This window comes from Brachionichthys hirsutus, chromosome 2 (assembly GCF_040956055.1).
Source record: "Brachionichthys hirsutus isolate HB-005 chromosome 2, CSIRO-AGI_Bhir_v1, whole genome shotgun sequence".
Lineage (NCBI taxonomy): Eukaryota > Metazoa > Chordata > Actinopteri > Lophiiformes > Brachionichthyidae > Brachionichthys > Brachionichthys hirsutus.
Window position 1 is genome coordinate 10,517,095 of NC_090898.1, and position 20,839 is coordinate 10,537,933.

The following is a 20,839-nucleotide window of genomic DNA, read 5'->3' on the forward strand; positions in this document are numbered from 1 at the left end:
ATCAATGAGCAACAGCTCCAGCAGAGAGGGGGGGGGGGGGGTCTGGATTGAAGAGGGTGCATGTGTTGTAAATAATAAATAATACAGTTGAAAAAATACTATTAAATCAATCATAGAAGCACAAATTAGAATTAGAAGGGTCATTTCATTCTGTCCCTTTTACACAACCGGCTGACGTATCACTGAAACAAATATAATAAAAAATAGAGCTGAAAATGTAATAGCTTGAATTGACTGTGGGTTACATTGTAACCACTGTACTTCTTCTTCCTCCTCCTCTTTCGGCTTTTCCCGTGAGGGGTCGCCACAGCAACTCAACCTTCTAGTCAATTGCATGCTTAATTCTGGCAAAGCTTTGTGCCGGATGCCATTCCTGTCACAACCCTCTGCATTTATCCGGGCTTGGGACCGGCTCGAGGGAGACAATACCCGTGATACCTATGAGGCTGCGAAACCAAAATGCATATTTCATATGTTTGGAGATTCGTTCCCAGTTGAGAAAAGATGTGAATAGTTTTGTACCACCAGAGAGAAAGAGATACATAATCTGCTGATATCTAGACTGCTTCTGTAAACTACATATTCCACATGTACAGGGATTTCGATAAGACACTCGGCCTGCTGGGGGCTCACAGAAACAGCCGCATTTTCTTTGTCTAAACCTGCATGAAAGGAGACCAGTATGGAGAAATGCATGCAGAAAGATGAGGGACCACTGATGGGCAAAGGTGTCTGCATTAAGGGGAGGCACGGCCCTCCTCAGGGACTAGAACAACGAACAGTGTTCGTGGTCAATTCCATGGAGGAAAAGGTTCTGCTGGAAACAGTGCATACTGTCTCTATCCCGCACTGCAGCCAGCAGCACGCCATCTCAGATGAGGGAGGTGGCCTGGAAAGAATTCACAACCTGTCCTCTTAGGGCTCATTTGTATATAACTGTCTGGATAAAAACCTAGTGCCAGTGAATCAATGTTGTTTAGCTACTTAAATCTGGAAAAAAGGTGGTGGTGAAAAAAGTGATGTTACTTTATGTTTTTATATATATAATGAAACTTCCTACTTACCAAAATTAACGTGAGTAGATATATCTCTAACTGTCTAACAGCCAAACTGGTTCTGTAGCTGATGTTGGAATTGATATTTAATCGCTTACATTTTTCCACCCACCAGCTCTCCTGACACTACTGACTGTAATGTTGTAGATTATTAAAACTTTTGCCAGATGTAGTTGCTCTATAGATAGTCAACAAAAGAAGTCATTCTCAGACAGTCAAACATTTCTCCAAAGGTTTATGTTTCAAACTGAACTCACTTGGTTCTCATCAGTGACTTAATTGAACCACACATCAGGATTATTATGCCCCAGCTCCTCACCTGCTCACCTCCTTGCCGCTGACACACCATTCAGTCCATCCAAGCTTACAGCGATGGGTCACCTTATCAGCTTCCAACAGCCATTTGTGGATGTTATCCATACATCCACTCATCATCAGCCTTCTGAAACTTGATTATATTTCATCTTTTGTGCAGATTTACCCATTATCTGGACTGTGTACGTAAACAGACTCACATCCGTTAAAGATTAACATATGCATATTGATATGCATGCCAACAGATGCACAAATGCGTCATTGGAGCTGCTATTTTGTGTGAATAAAGTAATATGCTGTTAGTCAGTTGTGCAAGCTTTGGGGATTGCTCCTTTCTCAGATGTAATTCATATGCTGATATGCTCCCTCTCGTCTGGTAATTGTATTTGCACTTTCCAGTTACTCTTGGAAGTGGTTTCACTGAAGCATTCGCTTGATAGCAGCCTGGTAATCACTAATTACAAAGACCGACACAGACACAAGTAAATACACTCATCCACACTCAAATGCTCTGCCACAAATGAGCAAAGTTTTAAATACGCTGTCTGGATATTATATTAACAAATGTTCTTCACAGTTAAACTGTTTAGTGCCAGGATGGAGCGCCAGTGGAATGAGGCAGTAGTGATGTCTAAATTTTGTGTTTTAACAATGAATTAATCAATGTCCATAATGGCAAATTATACTCATTGTTATGTTTAAAACGTGCATTTTGCTATGAATGCAAACATCAAGTTAAAATGGACTCTGATGTATGTCAGTCTGAGATTCAGTGACCTTTTTGGCTCTGTTTCTGTATCCACTAATGTCTGGGGGAAATGTGGCTCTTTAGCTGCTGCATGGATAAGTTTATTAGTTAATTAGTTTCTTTAAATATGTTTGCAAAGGCAATTGAAGTACTAACAGTAAATGTAACAACCTCAACAACATTTATTATTAGTGTATAAGTATTAATAGCGAGGCTTTCCGTCCATTATGCTGCTGCAATTATGACCACTTGACAAAGATTGAAATATTCTTGAATTTCTATACCCTCATTTAAAGGTAAAAGCAATAACGAAATAATGTCTTTGACAACCTGGTTAAAAAAGTTCTTTAATTTTCAGGAACAGATTGAATCATGGCCAAAGTACATCTGAATTTTACACATTGATGGTGATCTAACACCAAAACTGTACTTTTCACTGTGGTGAAGAGGAATATAAAGTATATAAAGCTGGAGAGTCAAGAGTCTCGTTAGTCCTATTCCAAGTGACAATGTAACAAATTGATTGTCTGCTAGAGAGAAATTGTGGCTATTGCTCAGCATGATTCACTGTAAGATTGTTAGTGAGGTGACTGATGGTAATGACCTTTTCTCCATGTGCAGTACAGTGTGAGAGTAATGCCTTTCCCTTTATCAACTTATCTGTGTGTTTCTTTTTCCAATTCCCCTCTCATCATTTGACAAATATACGCAACAAGCTTATATTATATCCCCCCCCCCCCCCGGTCACCGTCACCGTACGCTGGAATGCTAAGGAAAAGGATTTTCCCTCTTGTCCTTTTTTTTCTTTCTTTCTTTGCTTTTGTGTGAGAATGAAAAAGAAGATTATGAATATGATTTTACAGGGAAATCGAGCTAAAGTGATATTTTATTGCAGTAATCCTATTACTGTCAGCTGAATTTAGTTTGTTCCATTCTCTAAAGGGAACACAGCAGGGCTCCAGCAGTAAACAACAGCATACAGATCAACAAAAGCACCTTTCTAAGGTGAAACATTTCCATAGTTCAATTTCATATATTCTAATGCTAATATTACAGTTGCAGTTTAATGTCCAGCATTTGAAAGAACATCTGGTGTTGGAATTCAAAGCACTCTAATAATAACTGCATGTTCACAGAAGTCACTGCAGACCTAAGTCTGTAATTGTACAGTAATGCAATTGTTAATTTAAGCCTTTTAGGCTGTTATGAACCACCGACAGTATAATGAACACAGTAATTGACTTTGTCTGCTTCCTACTATATTTGATAAGAAGTATATAATGGAAGCATTATGTGCAAGTTATGGCATGCCGTTCAGGAACTTATTATATATATATATCAAAAGTGCTGGAATATATATATGAAAAGTCTGAGAATATGGACCGAACTATGAAAAGTCTGAGAATATGGACCAAACTCTGGAATATATATATGAAAAGTCTGAGAATATGGACCGAACTATGAAAAGTCTGAGAATATGGACCGAACTCTGGAATATATATACGAAAAGTCTGAGAATATGGACCGAACTATGAAAAGTCTGAGAATATGGACCGAACTCTGGAATATATATTTTGATATATATATTCGGATATTTTCAAATATATATTCAGACATTTTCATATATATATTCAGACTTTTTCATATATATATTCAGACAGCTTCGACCCTGTCACGTGACCTGTCAAGTGCGTATCAGGCCAGAACAGTTTGGCCAGCGAGGGGGCGTGGCGAATAGCTGTCGGCACTCCAGCCATCACGTGACTTGTCGCGCGTCAGACGGACACCCACAGCATGCATTACATTACAAATACAGTCAAACATCCTGTCTAAGAGGAGCGTTTCAAAAAAAGCCCTTGCCGATTCGTTTCAGGGCGTTCATCATCTCCGCATTGAGGATATCCGGCACTAGATTTCAAGCTGACTCCATTTATGACACAAGATCGATCTGGCGCCCCGACCGGGAACCGAACGGGCGCAACTGGGGTGTGAGTGCGGAACCCTAACCACTACACCGCGGCTTTCATAAATATATTCCCGTGCACCGAAAAAAGTCTGAATATATATATGAAAATGTCTGAATATATATATGAAAAAGTCTGAATATATATATGAAAAAGTCTGAATATATATATGAAAATGTCTGAATATATATTTGAAAATATCCGAATATATATATCAAAATATATATTCCAGAGTTCGGTCCATATTCTCAGACTTTTCATAGTTCGGTCCATATTCTCAGACTTTTCGTATATATATTCCAGAGTTTGGTCCATATTCTCAGACTTTTCATAGTTCGGTCCATATTCTCAGACTTTTCATATATATATTCCAGCACTTTTGATATATATATATAATAAGTTCCTGAACGGCATGCCATAGCAAGTGAATGGCAGGAAATGTAAGACAGAAAGTGTTGAATATCACCTGTTGGCATTGTTCCCACTTCTCACATTGCCACGGTTCTTTTTTTTTCACAGGAGTTGAAAACGTGGCTGAGATCAAAGAGCATTTATCCACCTATGGGTTGTGTGTGCTGCAATGCAGAATAACATCCCTGCTGACAAAACAGCAAAGCATTCGTGATTGTCGTTGTTGTTTTTTGTGGTGTTTTTTTTTTAATTATTATTATTATTATTATCTAGGGGTTTTTTTAGCATTGGCTGATTAGGCTGTTTGATTCAGGCCAGGTATGATTTGCAACAATGTTTTAATTTAGTTGTGTCAAAAGGCGTTGATAGTTTGATCGTTTTCAGTCACCAAGTTTACTCCTTCCTATGACATTAGGTCATGTTTAGCCTTTCGGCCAGTCTAGTATTTATTGTGGAGCGAGGTGGGGGACCCCCACTGGGGGTACATCCCAGATGTGTCACCAATGTATCGCGGGGCCACACGTAGACAAACCACTCACGCACACACTACGTACACAATTTTAGTTAATGTTTTTGGAGGTGGAATGAAATTTAAACCCGTAGAAAACCCACACAGGCATGGGAAGAGCATACAAACTCAGCACAGAATTGTTTTTAACCTGGAACCTTCAGGTTGGCGACAGCACTATCCACTGTGCCACCCACCTCATGGTCTAAATGTAACAAATGCATCCAGATGTGGAACATGTTTTAATTTGCACATTTATTTTCAATCACGGCCAGCACCGAGCCAGCGAGCTTCATTTAAAGCCTATTATGTACGAAGGACTTTCAACGGAAACAAGCCCGCAAGGGCTTTTTTGAAATGCTCCTCTTAGACCGGATGTTTGACGTTATTTGTACTGTAATACATGCTACTGTGTGACTGTACTTGTACTCTAACATTCTATCTAATAAATATATTCATCATCATCATCAAAGTTGAAAATAGATTGAGATTATTTTGGTCTCAATTATGTGTGAAAGCTGTAACCACATTGTAATTAGATAACACTGATGAGCAGTTATTTACAATTAGATCGTTTTAAAATGTTTTGTTACCATCAAACAAACATATCAAGTGGTAAGAAATTGTAAACAAAAAAAAGATATTGTCATAGAATGTTTAGAAAATTTCACTTTGTCTTCTGCAGAAATAACATTTATGTGTTATCCATTTTAAAACTCATCAGTCATTCTCGGGAATGCTCTGAGTTGAAGTCCCTGATAGCATCCACGTAGCTTGAAAAGATCATATTTGAACTATGAATAAACTGAACCTACATAAGATGGCTAAACAAATAGTTTTCTGAGTCACATCTTAGTAGAGCTCAACAAATGAGGTTAGCAGTTACAGTCGGCATCTGTGTTGAGTTAAGGGAAGATCCGAAGATCATTATAGCTCGACTGTATATGGTTTTATCCACATTAAGACATTCATAACTGACCTTCTTCATATTAGCAGACTATATCATAATCTTGATCTGTTATGTCAGCTAATTTATCTTTCTGCTCTTCTTTTTCTTTACCTCATTCTTGTGCGTCATCATCTTTCTCACCTGTTGTTGCTCCACCTCTTTATTTTGTGCTTTCCCTGCAATGACAGTTGTGTGGGTCTGATTATAGATCCCTAAAGAGCCATATGTCATCTGAGTTACTTCCATCTGAGTGAGTGGCCACGAACTGTAAGATGAGAGTATAGATGGATGGATAGTTACGGGTTAGAGGCTTGCAGAGATCATCTTTCACGTTCCTGAACCCAAAAGAGCGAGGCTTCATTGGGCTGTGACAGGTTGAATGAAAATGGAACTCGACTGCCGCTTATGGATAGTTTTATGAGGCGTCATCAATTATGAGCTCTTGTATTTTTCAATGGGGAACTCAATTGTGAATGTGGCGTAATGAATATGATGAAATGATTCATACTTCACATTTTCTTAATCTCTGCAGCGGCATTTGATATTATACTGTAGCTGCAGCAAGACTGCGTGATCATTGTACATAGTCATTTATTTACGCTTGAGTCTGGTTCATTAAATCCCTAAAGGGCCTACAAATGCAGAATTGCCACTTGCTTTCTACTGAGTGATGAGATACCCATCAAACAAAGTATTGATCAATAATAGTGACTTTATAGGATACATTTATTTTTAAAATTATTTTTAAAATTTCAATAAGGCGGCTTATTTAATGTTGTTGAGAAACTTGCACATATATCCAGGTTTAAACCCAAACAAGAGCAATAAAGCAATGCTTCTTCCAATAAAAATAAAGACCCTACTTCTGGAACATAAGATATAGAGTTCCTAAAAAAACCATGGCCTGCTAATGTTCTTATCCAGACAGAACTGAAGATTGCCCAACCTGTTGATGTTTGATAAATGTGTATGAACTGGTCCTGCAGACAGAAGCTGCAGTCGCTCTCCATGGTGCTGACGGGCTCCAGTTGTGTCAGTACATGTGCTGAAATTCACAAATTAAACAAAACAGTCATTTTCTTCTTCTGTTTTTTTGAACTTGTCTCATGTTCTTATTATATTGAGTATTAATTAATGTTGTCAAAGTATGTATTTTAATATCTTTATATCCTTCAATATAATATGGCACATCATTCTGTCCTCTAAGCTTTTGATTAAGCTCATAAATTGTGAGTCACGTTTTATTGTGTGTCCAAACTACCCATCTCAACATGTGCGTTGTCTCCTGTCTCATGTCTGCAAATCTATGTTTACCTCACTGACTTTCCCACACACACACATGCAAACCAGACATATATGTCATAAACCTACTGTCGACACAGAAATCCACACACCACTGAATGCACCGCCTCCTCCGGTAGATGATTTCGGGCCTCCAGGGATCAATCCACTGCAAGGGCTTGTGGTCCAAACAAAATCACTTAGCCTATATCTTATGGGAGCCGAGGAAAATTGCAGAGGAATCACATGAGATTTTGTCTGTAAATAGAAACCCAACACCGCGCTCTCTCGCTCTCTCTTTTTCTCTTTTTCTCTCTCTCTCGCGCTCTCTCTTAAAAAGAAGTGTCTTATCCTAAAAAGAGGTTCCAAATTTCCACAGTAATTGTTTACTCTGTGACTCATTGTGCAGTAAAGTGCCTCTACAGTAAGTCCTACGTTCCATCAAACATACAGTTATGTAATTGTATCATCCTTTGTGCCTGCAATCTCTTGGTACCAGATGCCTTTGTGCTGCTTGTGTTCCTCAGCAGATAGTCAAGGGGATGGGCTGTATTGTTTAACGTGACCTGCCATGATCAGAGATGTGTGTGTCTATCATCCCACAGGCCATCTCCGATAGATCTATCCATCACTTACCTTCACAAGAGCCCACAGTCCCACTCAATAAAATGCTATCTATCCTTCCTGGGCTTTATTAAAGTGGCCCACAGAGTCCCGGTGCTGCAATGATGGAATGTGAAAAACCTTGACCGAGGACTGACCTGCCACCTGACCTGTGTGTGTGTGTGTGTTGGAAAATGTGCATATAATAGACACAAACTCGCAGCTTTGCGTGGTGTGTGTTTTGACTTAAGAATGTGAGAAGCGTTATGAAGGCTGATGGGAAGAAAAAATGCTCCTGGGCATATTACATCTGCTGAGAAATTCTTTCTACCCCCTGATTTGCCATCTTCCATTGCTTATCCTTTGTCTGTCTTTCTGAGGCATTTACCTCCACCCCCATCTTTGCTGAAGACTTGCAGAGTCAGAAATGGCCCCAGCATTCAGGAGGAGCAGACACACTCACACACACACACATACACATCCTTGCCTCTACAGCTTATTGTTTCTTTCATGTTTGCAAGCCCAGTCTAATCTCTGTGGCACTTATAGTGGTGCAGAGATGGTATCATCAGAGACAGGCCGTCTTGAATTAATGAGAGTGGCAAATTGACTGTAGTATTAAGAGAGAATGGCCTCTATCAGGGAATCTGATAGGCTGCCATTAAAGAAGGTTTCCAGATGAATATGATTAGTTTTTCATTCCTCCTAATGGAAGCATCTGCAGAAGAAGGGAGGAGATGAAATGTTTAGCGATAGAGCCTCTGTACCGCTGATGGGATTGTTATTGCCTAATTTGGGTAGAAAGTCCATTAAAGCCCTTGGAAGAGACGATGAATGTTCTCTGTAAGTATACTCTCAGTATGGCTGCAGACCAGCCGCTCCCTGTGTGGGCAGTACTTTGCTTTGTTGATGGGAAAACCCACCCTCCACTTAAATGGCTCCATATCGAGTTTGTTTTTGTTGAAATCTGTGACTAATGAGTGTGAGGTTTCATCTCCTCTTTCATCTCCTCTACAAAAATTGAACTGAATGGGGGTTTTTTGTGCGTGTATTTTTGGTTTGTGCGGGCATGTACACGTGCGACTGTGTGTGTGTGTGTGTTGCCATTCTGCACTTTTACCATCTCTAACTGGCTGTGACAGAAGTGCTTCATTAAATGATAAAAATGACGACTATGAGCGCAACAAGCATATTATTGTTCATTTCTTGAGAGCCTCTGGAGTTCCGTTTCCTCAAGTCCTCAAATAACCTTATTCTTAGTGATACGTCAAAGTGAATGACTTTGATGAGTGCTAGTTTGAAGCATGTTTCAGTTGTATATGCAGGACTTGAAAGGACTTTTAAAGTACTGCGTCTTTCTATCTGTCTGAAGTCGTTAGGACAAAAACGGCATCACCCGCTTTTCATTATGTTGCACTGAAGCTGTCAGGCCTAAGGCAGGTACGAACCCAAATGCGAGGCTGTTTGAGCGGGAGTCCAAAAACAGTTTTATTGTTCGTTACCAGGGAGTCAGTCCAGAGTTGCAGACAAAGCAGGTTAGGGGCAGGCGAAGGTCAGGCACCGGGTGATCAGGCAGGTTGGGCAGACAGGTCCGGGACAGAAGGCGAGCAGACGGGGTTCCGGGGACAGGCAAGCTCGGTACACGGGGAGGCAGGCGTTGGAAGGTTGCTGGAAGGAGGACATACGTGACACTACAATCTGGCGTTGGTGTGTTGTCTGGGCTGGCCTTATGTACTGGCCGGGGCTGATTGGTGATCCGCTTCAGCTGGTGACGGGAGCAGGTGACAGGGATCAGCTGATTGCAGAGCGGAGCTGTGGAGGCGGGGAAGTGGGTATGACCCACTATCTAATTTGTTTGTCTAGCGCAACAGAATTGATGTAAAACTCGGCTAGAATAATTTACAAAAAAACACAAAAACAATAATAAAATTCCTGAGGGCCAATTTTGCTGCCCGTATTGAGGCTGTTGGGGGCGTGACATTATTGTTTTTAAAAGAAATGAAAATGTGTTTTTGTGTGTGATGAGTTGAAATTTCCGATCAGATTATTTTGCAAGTTCAACAATTTGCCGTTGATACTTCCTTCTCACATATTTTCTGCTCTTTTAATGTAATTATGTAATGCCGGGTTTCCTGCTGCTTTGGTTCCGTGTTTGTTTGTAGTCAGACTCATAGGTAGTTACAATTACACCAGTAGAAGTTTTTTATTCAGCAGGAAACGGAAAACAAATTACCTTAACTTTTAACTCATGAATAAAAAAAGAACACAATTCAAAATTGTTGATTTTCTTTCATTTCTTACATTCTGTTCTCCTGTGTCTTCTTTTCATTCCGCTGTTTATTCCTACAGTGTTGATTCTTCCTTTAGGGGTGGAAAAATGGGAATTTAATACGGTTATTGTAATTGGGTTGTTGGTCTTTGAACTGAAGATGAGATTGCTTTTGACTTGCAAATATTTCTGATTCAATTTGGCTAAATGACTTTTGGGAAATGTCTGGCATTCACGCGTCCTCCTCTTCCTCGTTTCTAAAGGTTAATAATATTTGCTCCCAGTGAATGAGTCAGTGGATTTTACTGTGCCATTCAGCAGTAGAGGAGGCTCACAGGGCCCTTTCTCTTTCTTTGTTAGGGTTGGATTAGAGTCAGCAGGTCAAGCTTTATTCTAGTGAGGATGGACACATACAGGATGGGGAAGCCTAAAAATGAAGAGGAAAGCAAGGATAAAGTCAAAAACGAGTTGAACTGTATATGTCCGTCTGTGTAAGCCTGTCTGTTGTGCATGTCTTCCAGGTGGTTGTGCATACCTGGAAGGTTGAGTAACTGCTGCCAGATTCTACTTCATGCATAACAAAATATTTCATTAAATGAGTTCGCTCTTCCTCCCTGTCACCTTGCAGGTATGGAGACATGGTTCCTAAAACGATTGCAGGGAAGATCTTCGGCTCCATCTGCTCTCTGAGTGGGGTGCTGGTAATAGCCCTGCCTGTTCCTGTCATTGTGTCCAACTTTAGTCGCATCTATCACCAGAACCAGAGGACAGACAAGCGGCGAGCGCAGAAGGTTCAGGTGAGCCTTTTCTTCCCAGAGAGTTGGCTCTGCATTCCAGAGGGGAGCGTTTATACTTCTCCTTCCCACAGGTTGTGTGTGTGATCTGTGATTGTCAGTGAGAATCACCAAACATTAATTTACCATCCCTGTTGACTTGAATCCCCAAATCCTGAATTTCCTATTTCCCTTCAATCTGAATAAATGTAAATTATTTTGTAAGGAGGTCGTTTTCTGATGCGCTGGCATCATCTTTACAATATCTCGATGTAACATTGGTACCATTGGAAGGGTGGAAGGGTATTCTAGCATAGCTTTTCCCGGCAGGATCAAAAGGCAGCTTCTTTCAAAAGGAGGGAAATTCATCATGAGAGCTACATTTTTGCAATATAAGGATTCTTGTTAACAATTTCTAAATTATGCACTCTGTAGGAGTTTGCAAGCACAAAGTAATGGTTTTCTCAATTGTTAAATCACCAAGTCATGATTTATAGATCAGTTATAAGCCACTAATGAGAACAGATTTTTTTCTCTTTTTCTTTAAATGTTCTGGGAAAAAAAGCTGGCACAAGCATTTCATTCAAGTATTTTTTTTAGAACTAAATGAACTTTAATCCTTATCATCAAATATTGAATACACGAGTACGTTTAATGGATTACCAACATAGGCATTTTAATTACAAAATTATCAAATAAACACAAAATGTCCTCATATTAATGGTTTGCATCCAGTCTTCAGATGATTACTGCATTTTTTATTGAAGCCTAAATTGGAAAAACAAGAACAGAAGCTCAATTTTGGAGAGTACACAACAGCCCCGCCCTGCAGCTCGGGCATATGTGTGTGTGGATTTCAGCACATTCTTCTGTTTTCACTACTGACCTACAATCTGTCACTAATTTTCAGCTCTGGGGGTTATGGTGTGCTGCTGTGTGTGTGTGTGTGTGTGTGTGTGTGTGTGTGTTTGTGTGTGTGCATTTGAGTCAGATGTTGAGTGAGTCTGGGATTGCTGCTGCAGTAATTATAATCAATTATTGGTCTTAAGTACTGCTCAGGAACCACAGAGAAGTAAGTTTCACACATATCCAACCTAAAACAAACTTTACCAAGGTTGGGAAAGTGCAGCACATTTTGTCATCAATGCTAATATCCTACTACTGATTGTTTCATTCACACAACAGCAGCACAAGTGATAGATTGATTCATTACAAATAAGAAATGCAAACCAGTGAAATAATTGTCTATTATTTGTGACATAATGATTATGAAAACTCTGCGTTCTCACCTCCTTGTTGAAGACCGTAGTTGATTGTAAAACAACCACTTCACTTCAAATGAGTGGATATCAGCAACAGGTTTGTCATTTTGAGGATATTTTATCTTTAAGTATAGCACCCAAACGGTAGAAGATGTAAAGGTCCTATCTTCCTTTGGGTATATAGCCCAGCTGTTGGACCTTTACAGAAACATATTGTGTTGTGTCCATGAGCCAAACTGGCAGCATCAGCTGGTGCACATACAGAACCGGACTGGTAATCATAGATTGGAAACAAACCTTACTGTTGTTGTTATCCTATAATAGATACTGTAGAAGTGTGCTTGTTGAGGTGGCAGGCATGCACACACTGGCATATAGTCCATTCCTATCACTCACATTCGCACTTCTTCTAACAAGGCTTCTTTCATCTTACGTCTTCTCAGCTGCTCTCATTTCTGATCCCCTGCCTCCTGCACCCCTCCTCGCCCTCCTTCTCCTACCCTCGCTGTGATTACTGCCATCCATCTCAGCGCATGCTGTCCATTTGCTGTTAAAAATCCTTTCCAGTCCTGCCCAGTTTGGAGCCTTTTCTTTTAAGCAATGCTCCAGTGCTACACAGCCAAGTGAACATGGAGGAAAAAGACATGCAGGTACGGGGTTGAAACGGGGGCCACAAGGAATGATCAAGATTGAAAACGGGATGGATCCAATGAGGTGCATAGCGTTGACGCAGAGGGGAGAGAAGCGAGGAGTGGTGATGAGGAAGGCTGGAGGCAAGGAGGGAGCAGGGGGGACTGTAGGAAGGGGGAGGACTGGAGGCCATGTGTGTCCTAATGCTGTGTTCTTTCCTAAAATAGCAATCACCCAGACGAGGTCTTGGCTCAAAGGAAGGTGTGTCTGTCTGTCTGTCTGTCTGCTTGTGTACGTCTGTTTAAGTGCATGAATTAATGTCAGCATCTGTGTGTGTGTGTGTGTGTGTGTGTGTGTGCATCCACCACACCGCCTGTCATTTAGACCCTGCCCTTGTTCTGTCCCACCTCCCTGTGTAGCCTCTACTGAGTCACACTGTGGTGCAGTGTCCCAAACACCACAACAACCTCCACCAAGTTACCAGTGCAGCGTGGCAGTCCGTCATCACTCACTAGCACTAATGTACTCCCGTGCATGCCTGCAGTCAGGTCAACACATTTCTCAATCGCTTATACAGCCAACAGACATCGATATCTCATATGTTCTCTGTTTTACAACAGTAGGATTCAAATGTCTTATCGCTGTCTTCATAACAATATTGTGTCAGGGTGACTTAATCCTAGAAAGCATTGTTACTACGACAAGTCGAGCATTTAAGTGCCAAGTATGAGGAGAGGTTTGATATGTGGTATTTTAGATCATTTAGGAGATGCAATCTGCTTACCATCTCTGTTTTAATTTAGCCCGCATTAAGTGTTGCTTAGCATTTAGGCTTGTTTGCTTATGACCAATAGAACATCTTGAATTACATATCGGGGTGGCTTTCTTGGTAGATGCTTCTAAAATTATGTGTTTTTATGTCCCAACTAGTCGTTAGTCGTTTTCTGCTTTCTTTCTGGGAATGCTTCTTTATAGATTGCCAAAATGATCCACCACCTTTTACAGACTGAATTACCACCTATTGGCATTATGGTGTGACCCCCTAATAACTTTTCTTTACCACAAGGTTCACATTTAAGTGAAATATCCTGAATAATATTAGATGGATTGTCATTCAGTTTAATGCAGATTTTGGCACAGGTATATTATTCTTATTCTTGAGTCACGCAGATATCATGATTTCCTGATGTGTCATTAAATCCATCATCAGGTCAGAGATACTTTTTGCCACCAAACACCTCCAGACCTAATGACATTCACAATTAACCTGAGCTGTAATTTGTGTTTAGTGCTAATTAGCAAAGAATACTCACGGTTTTGAAGTGATGAATGCAGCAGAGACGTAGAAAAATGCATGTCACACTCAATCGTTTATCAATCAATTTTCAATTGTCAATTTACTTTAATGACGATTTAGACTTGAGAAACTGGCCTTGAGTAATTGATTTAGTGGACTAATAGGTTTTTGCTGAAACACAGTATTATTATTAATACATGTACATACATATTTGAATTTGCCTTTGATTGTCTTAATGAGTCTGTATATTAGTCCATTGATGAAAATAATTAGTACTTGAAGTTTCAGGTCATTTAGTTAAGTAATAAGATGGATTTTTATTGCTACATGCAGGGATTCTTTTAGTATATGTCACAACAATCCCTATTGAATATAGAGTCCAATATGTTTTGATTATGCATCAGAAAAATAGGGTCTATTTTTATTTACCTGATATCTTAACACAAAAGCACACAAGTTTTTTCTATGTACTTTGATAAATTAATAGTTTTTGTTACTTAAATTATAAACACTTATATTTTAGTAATAAAAATGAATGGCTGGAGTAATCAACTGATTGAAAGACACTCATTACATTATTTGGTTAGAGGCTGACATTAGATGCATCTGAACAACCTGGTTATACCTTATAAGTCACCTAATTTAGTTTAAGAGTTAACGTTTTGAAAACACTGGAAAGTAATTTTTATTATCGGTTCTCCAGATAGTTGCAAACATTAATAACAGATGCTTTTCAATCAGACCTTTGTGAAGATGTATTCTGAATGATCACTGCAATCATTTAGCTTAAATGTACAGCCTCGTAAAGCTTACCAGCTACTTAATGGTGGATTATTTGTAGCAACAGTAATACATTAATTACCTTTTATAACAGCTGTTGCTGACGCGTGCGAGCCCATTCCGTGCTACAGCACATTAATTTAATGTTTGACTCGAGGTTGGCGGTTTCTCACACTATAAAAGATCAGGGTCTTTGACAGGACCGTTACCGTCATTCGGTCACAGTCAAATGACAATTGTGATCTTTAATGCCTCACTCAAGCCACGACTTGGCTACGCATGCCACATCCTTCAACACCCCCATTAGCACCATCTACATAACATCTAGTGATCTTTAATGCCCCATAACCTTAATGGCATATGACCTTGCAAGCATTAAGCCAACCATTTAGCAAGTGTAACTGGTTACTTGCCATTGCTAAACTGAGACCGGACAAGAGAGACGAAAGAACGGCTCGTTGAGGAGAGGAAGTACGGCATCCCTCTGCATTTATAGCCATTCCTCGTGTCCCTTTTTCTTTCCCAACATGTCTTTTCTCTCCCTCCTTAGCCCCATTCACATCCATCTTCATTCAGCTCTAATTGTTGGCTGTTCTGGCCTCCCATTACAATTAGCTATCCATCTGGGCGGTGGTAGAGAGACAGCCCCTGATCTATCTCATTGGACAAAGGAAAGATGCACGAGGATACCACCAGTTGATGCGTGGCATGGGAGGAGCACAAAGCCGAGAGTTAAACATATGTCCTCTGTTCTGCAGCCCGGTGTTTTGAGTCCATGTTTAAAGTTGGACTGTAGTTTTGCTTCTGAGCTGGCAGTGGAGGTTGTGAGAACATCAAATCAACTTACTTCTAAATGGGTGAGATAGCAAGGATGCACGGGTGCATTATTTGACTATGGGCCTATATTATGTGTGTGATTTGAAACCAGAGAAAGCAGGCAGGTTTGGAGGAGCAGTTAGTTCACAGAGAAGCAAAATCATGCTAAAAACGAAGTTAGAGCACCTGCCTACGTTAACCTTTAGCAGAGGTCGAGATGCCATGTAAAGGTAAATGATTATTGTTGTTTAATTTTTTTTAAGCATCATTGTGCATACTTACACCTTTTTTGGGGCCAGATGCTGATGAGTTATTTATCCCAGCTAGTGGAGCAGTGAAAACAAAAATGCTATTTTATTTTATTTTTTTACTCAAGTCTCTTTGTAAAGGGCTGTTAAGCCATTCCCTTTTGTCATGGCCAGCTCAAAGCCATGAGGCAACGAGGACGTAAGACAGGATAAAAGAACTGCTTATTTCAGACAGGCCTCATCCTGTGAAATGAGGTACGCTCCCCTCAATATCCCAGAGTACATCTGAGTGAAGGGATACCGAGTGGTCATATTATTAAAAAGGATATCACATTATGAATGGAAGAGTATGGTGCATTACTAATATGTGTGGTACATTTTAGCAGTATTTGTAATAGTAACTGGCCCAAACCTCCTGGTATTTGGAACACAAGACAATAAGAAGATGAGCAGCAGCCAACAGAAGTCAGCGTTCTCTTTTCTGTCTTTACCCCTACATTTTGTAAAGTGAAAAGAAACGGACTCCAAATTTCAGTTAAAACTTCAAGTAATAATATTCTCTGTAAATCTAATTACATAATCGCTTAAAGATGGCATCATTTAAATGAATAATCTAAAAGCTAAGCAATAAAGGAATCAAGATATTGGGAGGTGGGGATTTAAATTAGCTTAACTTTAGTGTGTATGATGTGTGTGCCGTATTCTCTTGGATCTGTTTATTTGTTTGTTGTGAACAAAATGTCCAAAGGTTTTTTGTAGACATCAGATAAACTGTATTTTAGTGGGAGCTTGATGCAAATATCCATGTTTCCCTTATATGTACATGTAACTTGCAACAAAAAGAGTCAAAAAGTGTGTGGGGTGGGGTGGGGGGGGGATAGAGCCTCATTTTGAGAACAGATCCCTTTAAGATGGCATAAATGAGTGAGTCGCCGTCTCTAGTTTTCTTCATACTTGGCCTTTTTTTCAGATTCAGGAATAAATTCAGAGGTGATCCAGACCGTTTGTAAGAATCACATATTTTTAGTTTTCCTCTCTACATCGGGAGAATAGACTATGCAAAATGACTACAGTACCATATTAACATTAATTACACGGAGGCTTTTTTAGTTTGTGATTCATTTTATCACAATAGTCTCTAACAGCTGCTGCCTTGGGGCCTTTGTGGATGTCAATAAAACAGTCTGTATCACGGTGTCTGACAGTGGAACCTCACCTGCTGCACAATATTCTATCCCCTAAGTGTGTGACATCACCTCCAATTGAACACCTGCTACCCAAGTCCTGCAGCACCTTGCCAGTTTCTGTTTGTTGTTTTTTGTTTAATGTTAGAAACAAAAGTGTCTTTCTGACATGAGAATCATTGCCTTTAACTTTGAAATGGAACATTCCCATCGAATCAGTCCTTTTGATTGTGAGAGGAAAAGTGCCTTCTTGAATTTAAATGGTATCTCGGTAGGATTTCACAAATCCTTTTGGTTCATTTCCAAACCACAGGGTTTATTAATTAGCCACAGATGAAAACCACAAAACATTGCGGGTAATATAATCTGCCTCAGGTCTCGAACAGCAGAATCTATATCGGTCCACGTTTCCGATTCTGGTTCCTACCCTCTGTTAAAATTCTCTTTATTGTCTTGTCCATTTCCCACTTTGATTGTAAATCATTCTGTGGTTTGACCAGTTGTTATCTATATACTTGAATTATTGCCTGTTGCGGCTCATGAGCGCAGCAGTGGCGCTGAGCTTACAGGACAAAAACAAGACAAAATCAACTTGCCGTCTTCTGCGTTGCAAAAGCAATAGCCCCTTGCACCTAGATAGGTGCTCGGGCCTAACAAGCCCTGAAGTCAAATGCATTTCCCCCTCCGTCTTGGTCTCCCACCCGCATGCTCTAAATCATCTCTCTCTTGTTTTTAGACCTCCCTCAGAAGGTTGAAGTCAAAAGGTGGAGACGTCTTCTGGCTGAGAGTGTTTTGTCCTTCTAGACAATCAATAAAGTCGTCTGCACTTTGTAACAAGGCAGATCAAAAAAATAGATGGAGGGATGTTGCTTGGAGACGGGTCAGGAGTTCTGCTATGAATTATGCCCTTTGTATAAAAAAAACCCATCCTAAACATGAACAGCTTACAGAGCAGTGAAGAGTCTTTCTGTAAAGGGAAGCCAATTCAGGATAAAAACTGTTTTTTTAAACGTCTAAGTGGTTTTAGTTTCTGTCTGTGCACCAGAGGTGTCGGAGGACTTGATTTTCAATCATTCAATTCTTGTGATTGTCCTGCCCTCACCTGCTCCCAGATGGATTTTCCAATCAATTCCTTGCCAAATTTTCCTCAAGGATGAGAGGAAGGATGCAAGGGGCTTTGGTGTGTGACACTGTTCCTTTGTAAGCTTGGGCATGTGTACTACAGACTGATTTATGTCCTTGTGGCAGAAATGTCAACATATATAAAAACAGCTATTTAAGGTTAGGGCTTTAATTCCTACATAGTGAGGGTGTCTGCTTTCCAAAACCCAGACTGATGGATAGTTCCAGAGGAGAAGTGATTGATAATTGAAGGCTCTTGCTCTTATTCTACTTTTGGTGATCCTCGGAACCCCAAATAATGCTGCATCCAGGGAGCGTAATGTTCCAGTGGTATTAAGGTGCAAAGATATAATGGCTTTGTACGTGAAGATCGTAAATTGCTTTCTGGAATTTACAGGGAGCCTGTGAGAAGAAGTCAATATGGAACAATTATGATCTCTTTTATCACTGGTTCATGTTAGTCCACATGCCACCATATTGCGGTTCAGGGTCTTCAAGGACGTATTGGGTCTGTCTGATTGTAGACAATTCCAGTATTCAGACTGGAAGTAATGAAAGCATGGGTTACATTTTCTGCGTCCTTTGGAGATATGACATGTCGGATTTCTGCAATGTCACTCAGATGAAAGAAAGCACCGCCAGATATTAGTTTTATGTGAGCATTAAAGGGCATATTCTGATCACGGATAACTCCCAGGTCCCTTACAGTGGCGCTGAAGACTATAATGGAGCTGCATGGTTGGAGGTGGGTACAGCTTTCAGAGGAAGCAAAGGGGGGGGTGGGTAGGTAAAGCAGCTTAAGTAACGTACCCTGTATTAAATGTGCCAGCTGGATGCACAGGAGAGAATCAGAGTTATCAACGGTGGGTCATTGTAAGGGTCAACTACTATCAACTGATGTAGTTGTGAATGACAGCTGAGAATGCTCGACTCCGGGGCCTCCCTGAGCTACCGCTATGCTGCGTTTCTGTCTGGGTTCATAGCAGAACAGTTCAGGTCATCAGGGCTGTTATGTCCTGAGGTTTAGTTAACAGCTCAGTGTTATCTGGTTACATTGATTAAATGTTAAATGTTACGGTGTTGTACGGTGTACATAGCCGCTCTAAATCACATCGCCTCCGTTTATGAGCTTCATGTTATACATTTTTTGGGATCACCACAGCAGCCTGTTACATAACACATGCAAATTAGTATCCCTGATAGAAATCCCTTTCTTATTCAACTGAAAAATAAACACACAATTTACTCCACACCTACTTCAACAAACAAACCAGCAAAATATGCACAGAGAACATTATTTTGCAGACCAGCATGTTTACTGTGTAAACACCAAATATACCTACAAATAACAGCCGACACACATTTACACACACTATTTAAAAGCTATAGTTGTCTTCGCTCTTCAATAGCACTGCCAACGACAAACTGTCTGCCCATTACTTGTAAGCTACAGCCTGAATTTGTTTGCTTTGGCTGCCTGTGCCAGGCCTGCACTTGCCAGCTGTTGTCCATCAGATAGACCAGTCACTGAGGCAAAAAGGAGTGTTTCTGATATCCCCCCTAGTCAATAAAAACTACTATCAACATGCTTTAAAAAACATTATTTTTCACTATAAAACACATCATCATGTGAAGCATGTGGGATGGAATTTCATAATAAATAGTGGCAGCTGTCAAATGTTTACACCTCATAGGGCAGCAGAGTTGCAGTGATGTTGCCTCACAGCAGGAAAGTTGCTGGTTCAAATCCAACTTGGGTTACTCTAAATTATCCGTAGGGGTGTGTGTGTGAGAGAGAGAGTGAGAGAGAGATAAAGATTGTCTGTCTGAATGACCTTGCGATGAACTGGCGGCTTGTCCAGGGTGTACCCTGTTTCTCGCCCTTAGACTGCTGGGACATGCTCCAGCGCAACCCGCGAGCCGGTTATTCCTGCTCTTAGTGATGCCTCAGCAGCAGTTCAGTGTCATTCTGTCACACCATGGTTCTGCTTGAAAGCACAGGATCCCGAAGGCCCCAGGAATCTATCATGGGACTACGGAGGTCGATTCAATCTTGCAGGGCATGTTCTTAATATCTCTTCCATTATCCTGTGCTGCCTGGCAACCACTTCCACAACTGCAGGCTCCCGTTTGCATAGTGACACCTGAGATACAATTCCATTGGTTGAGCCCCATGCCAGAACATAAAGAGCGGTTATCCCAAAGGTCTGTGGGAATGCTGTACCAGCCAAAACGTGCATAAGTCCACAAAGAGATGGTGGACGTTCAAGGAAGTTAGCATTGTGCTACATATGCTATTGATTGGTTGGCATGCAGGTTACCAAATCACAGCGTGAACTATCTGCAGGTCAACAAACATTACCCTGCTTTAAATGAATTACTCGAATTACCATATATTAGCATACTCTCACTGTGCAAGGTGTCTCCACTTCTCAATACGACTCGTATATGTATGCATAAGCAAACACATCTCCAGACAGTCATTTAACCCCCCCCCCCCCCCCCCCCCCCAGCAGTGCATGGGCCCCCTACTAAACCAGCGTTCCGTCTCACCCATCAATTACACGGCTCACGTTATCTTTCTACAGGTTCCTTTCGCATTGCTCCATCGTTCTATTTTAAAA

At 40.5% G+C, this 20,839-nt stretch overlaps 1 protein-coding gene across 1 annotated transcript in view; it reads left to right on the plus strand.

Moving 5' to 3' along the window:
• kcnd3 (potassium voltage-gated channel, Shal-related subfamily, member 3) overlaps positions 1 to 20,839 on the plus strand; it is a 74,620-nt gene that overhangs the window by 48,832 nt on the left and 4,949 nt on the right. Inside the window, exon 2 of the mRNA XM_068746309.1 lies at positions 10,732 to 10,900. Within this exon, the coding sequence (XP_068602410.1) occupies positions 10,732 to 10,900 (169 nt within the window). The remainder of the gene's footprint in view (positions 1 to 10,731; positions 10,901 to 20,839) is intronic.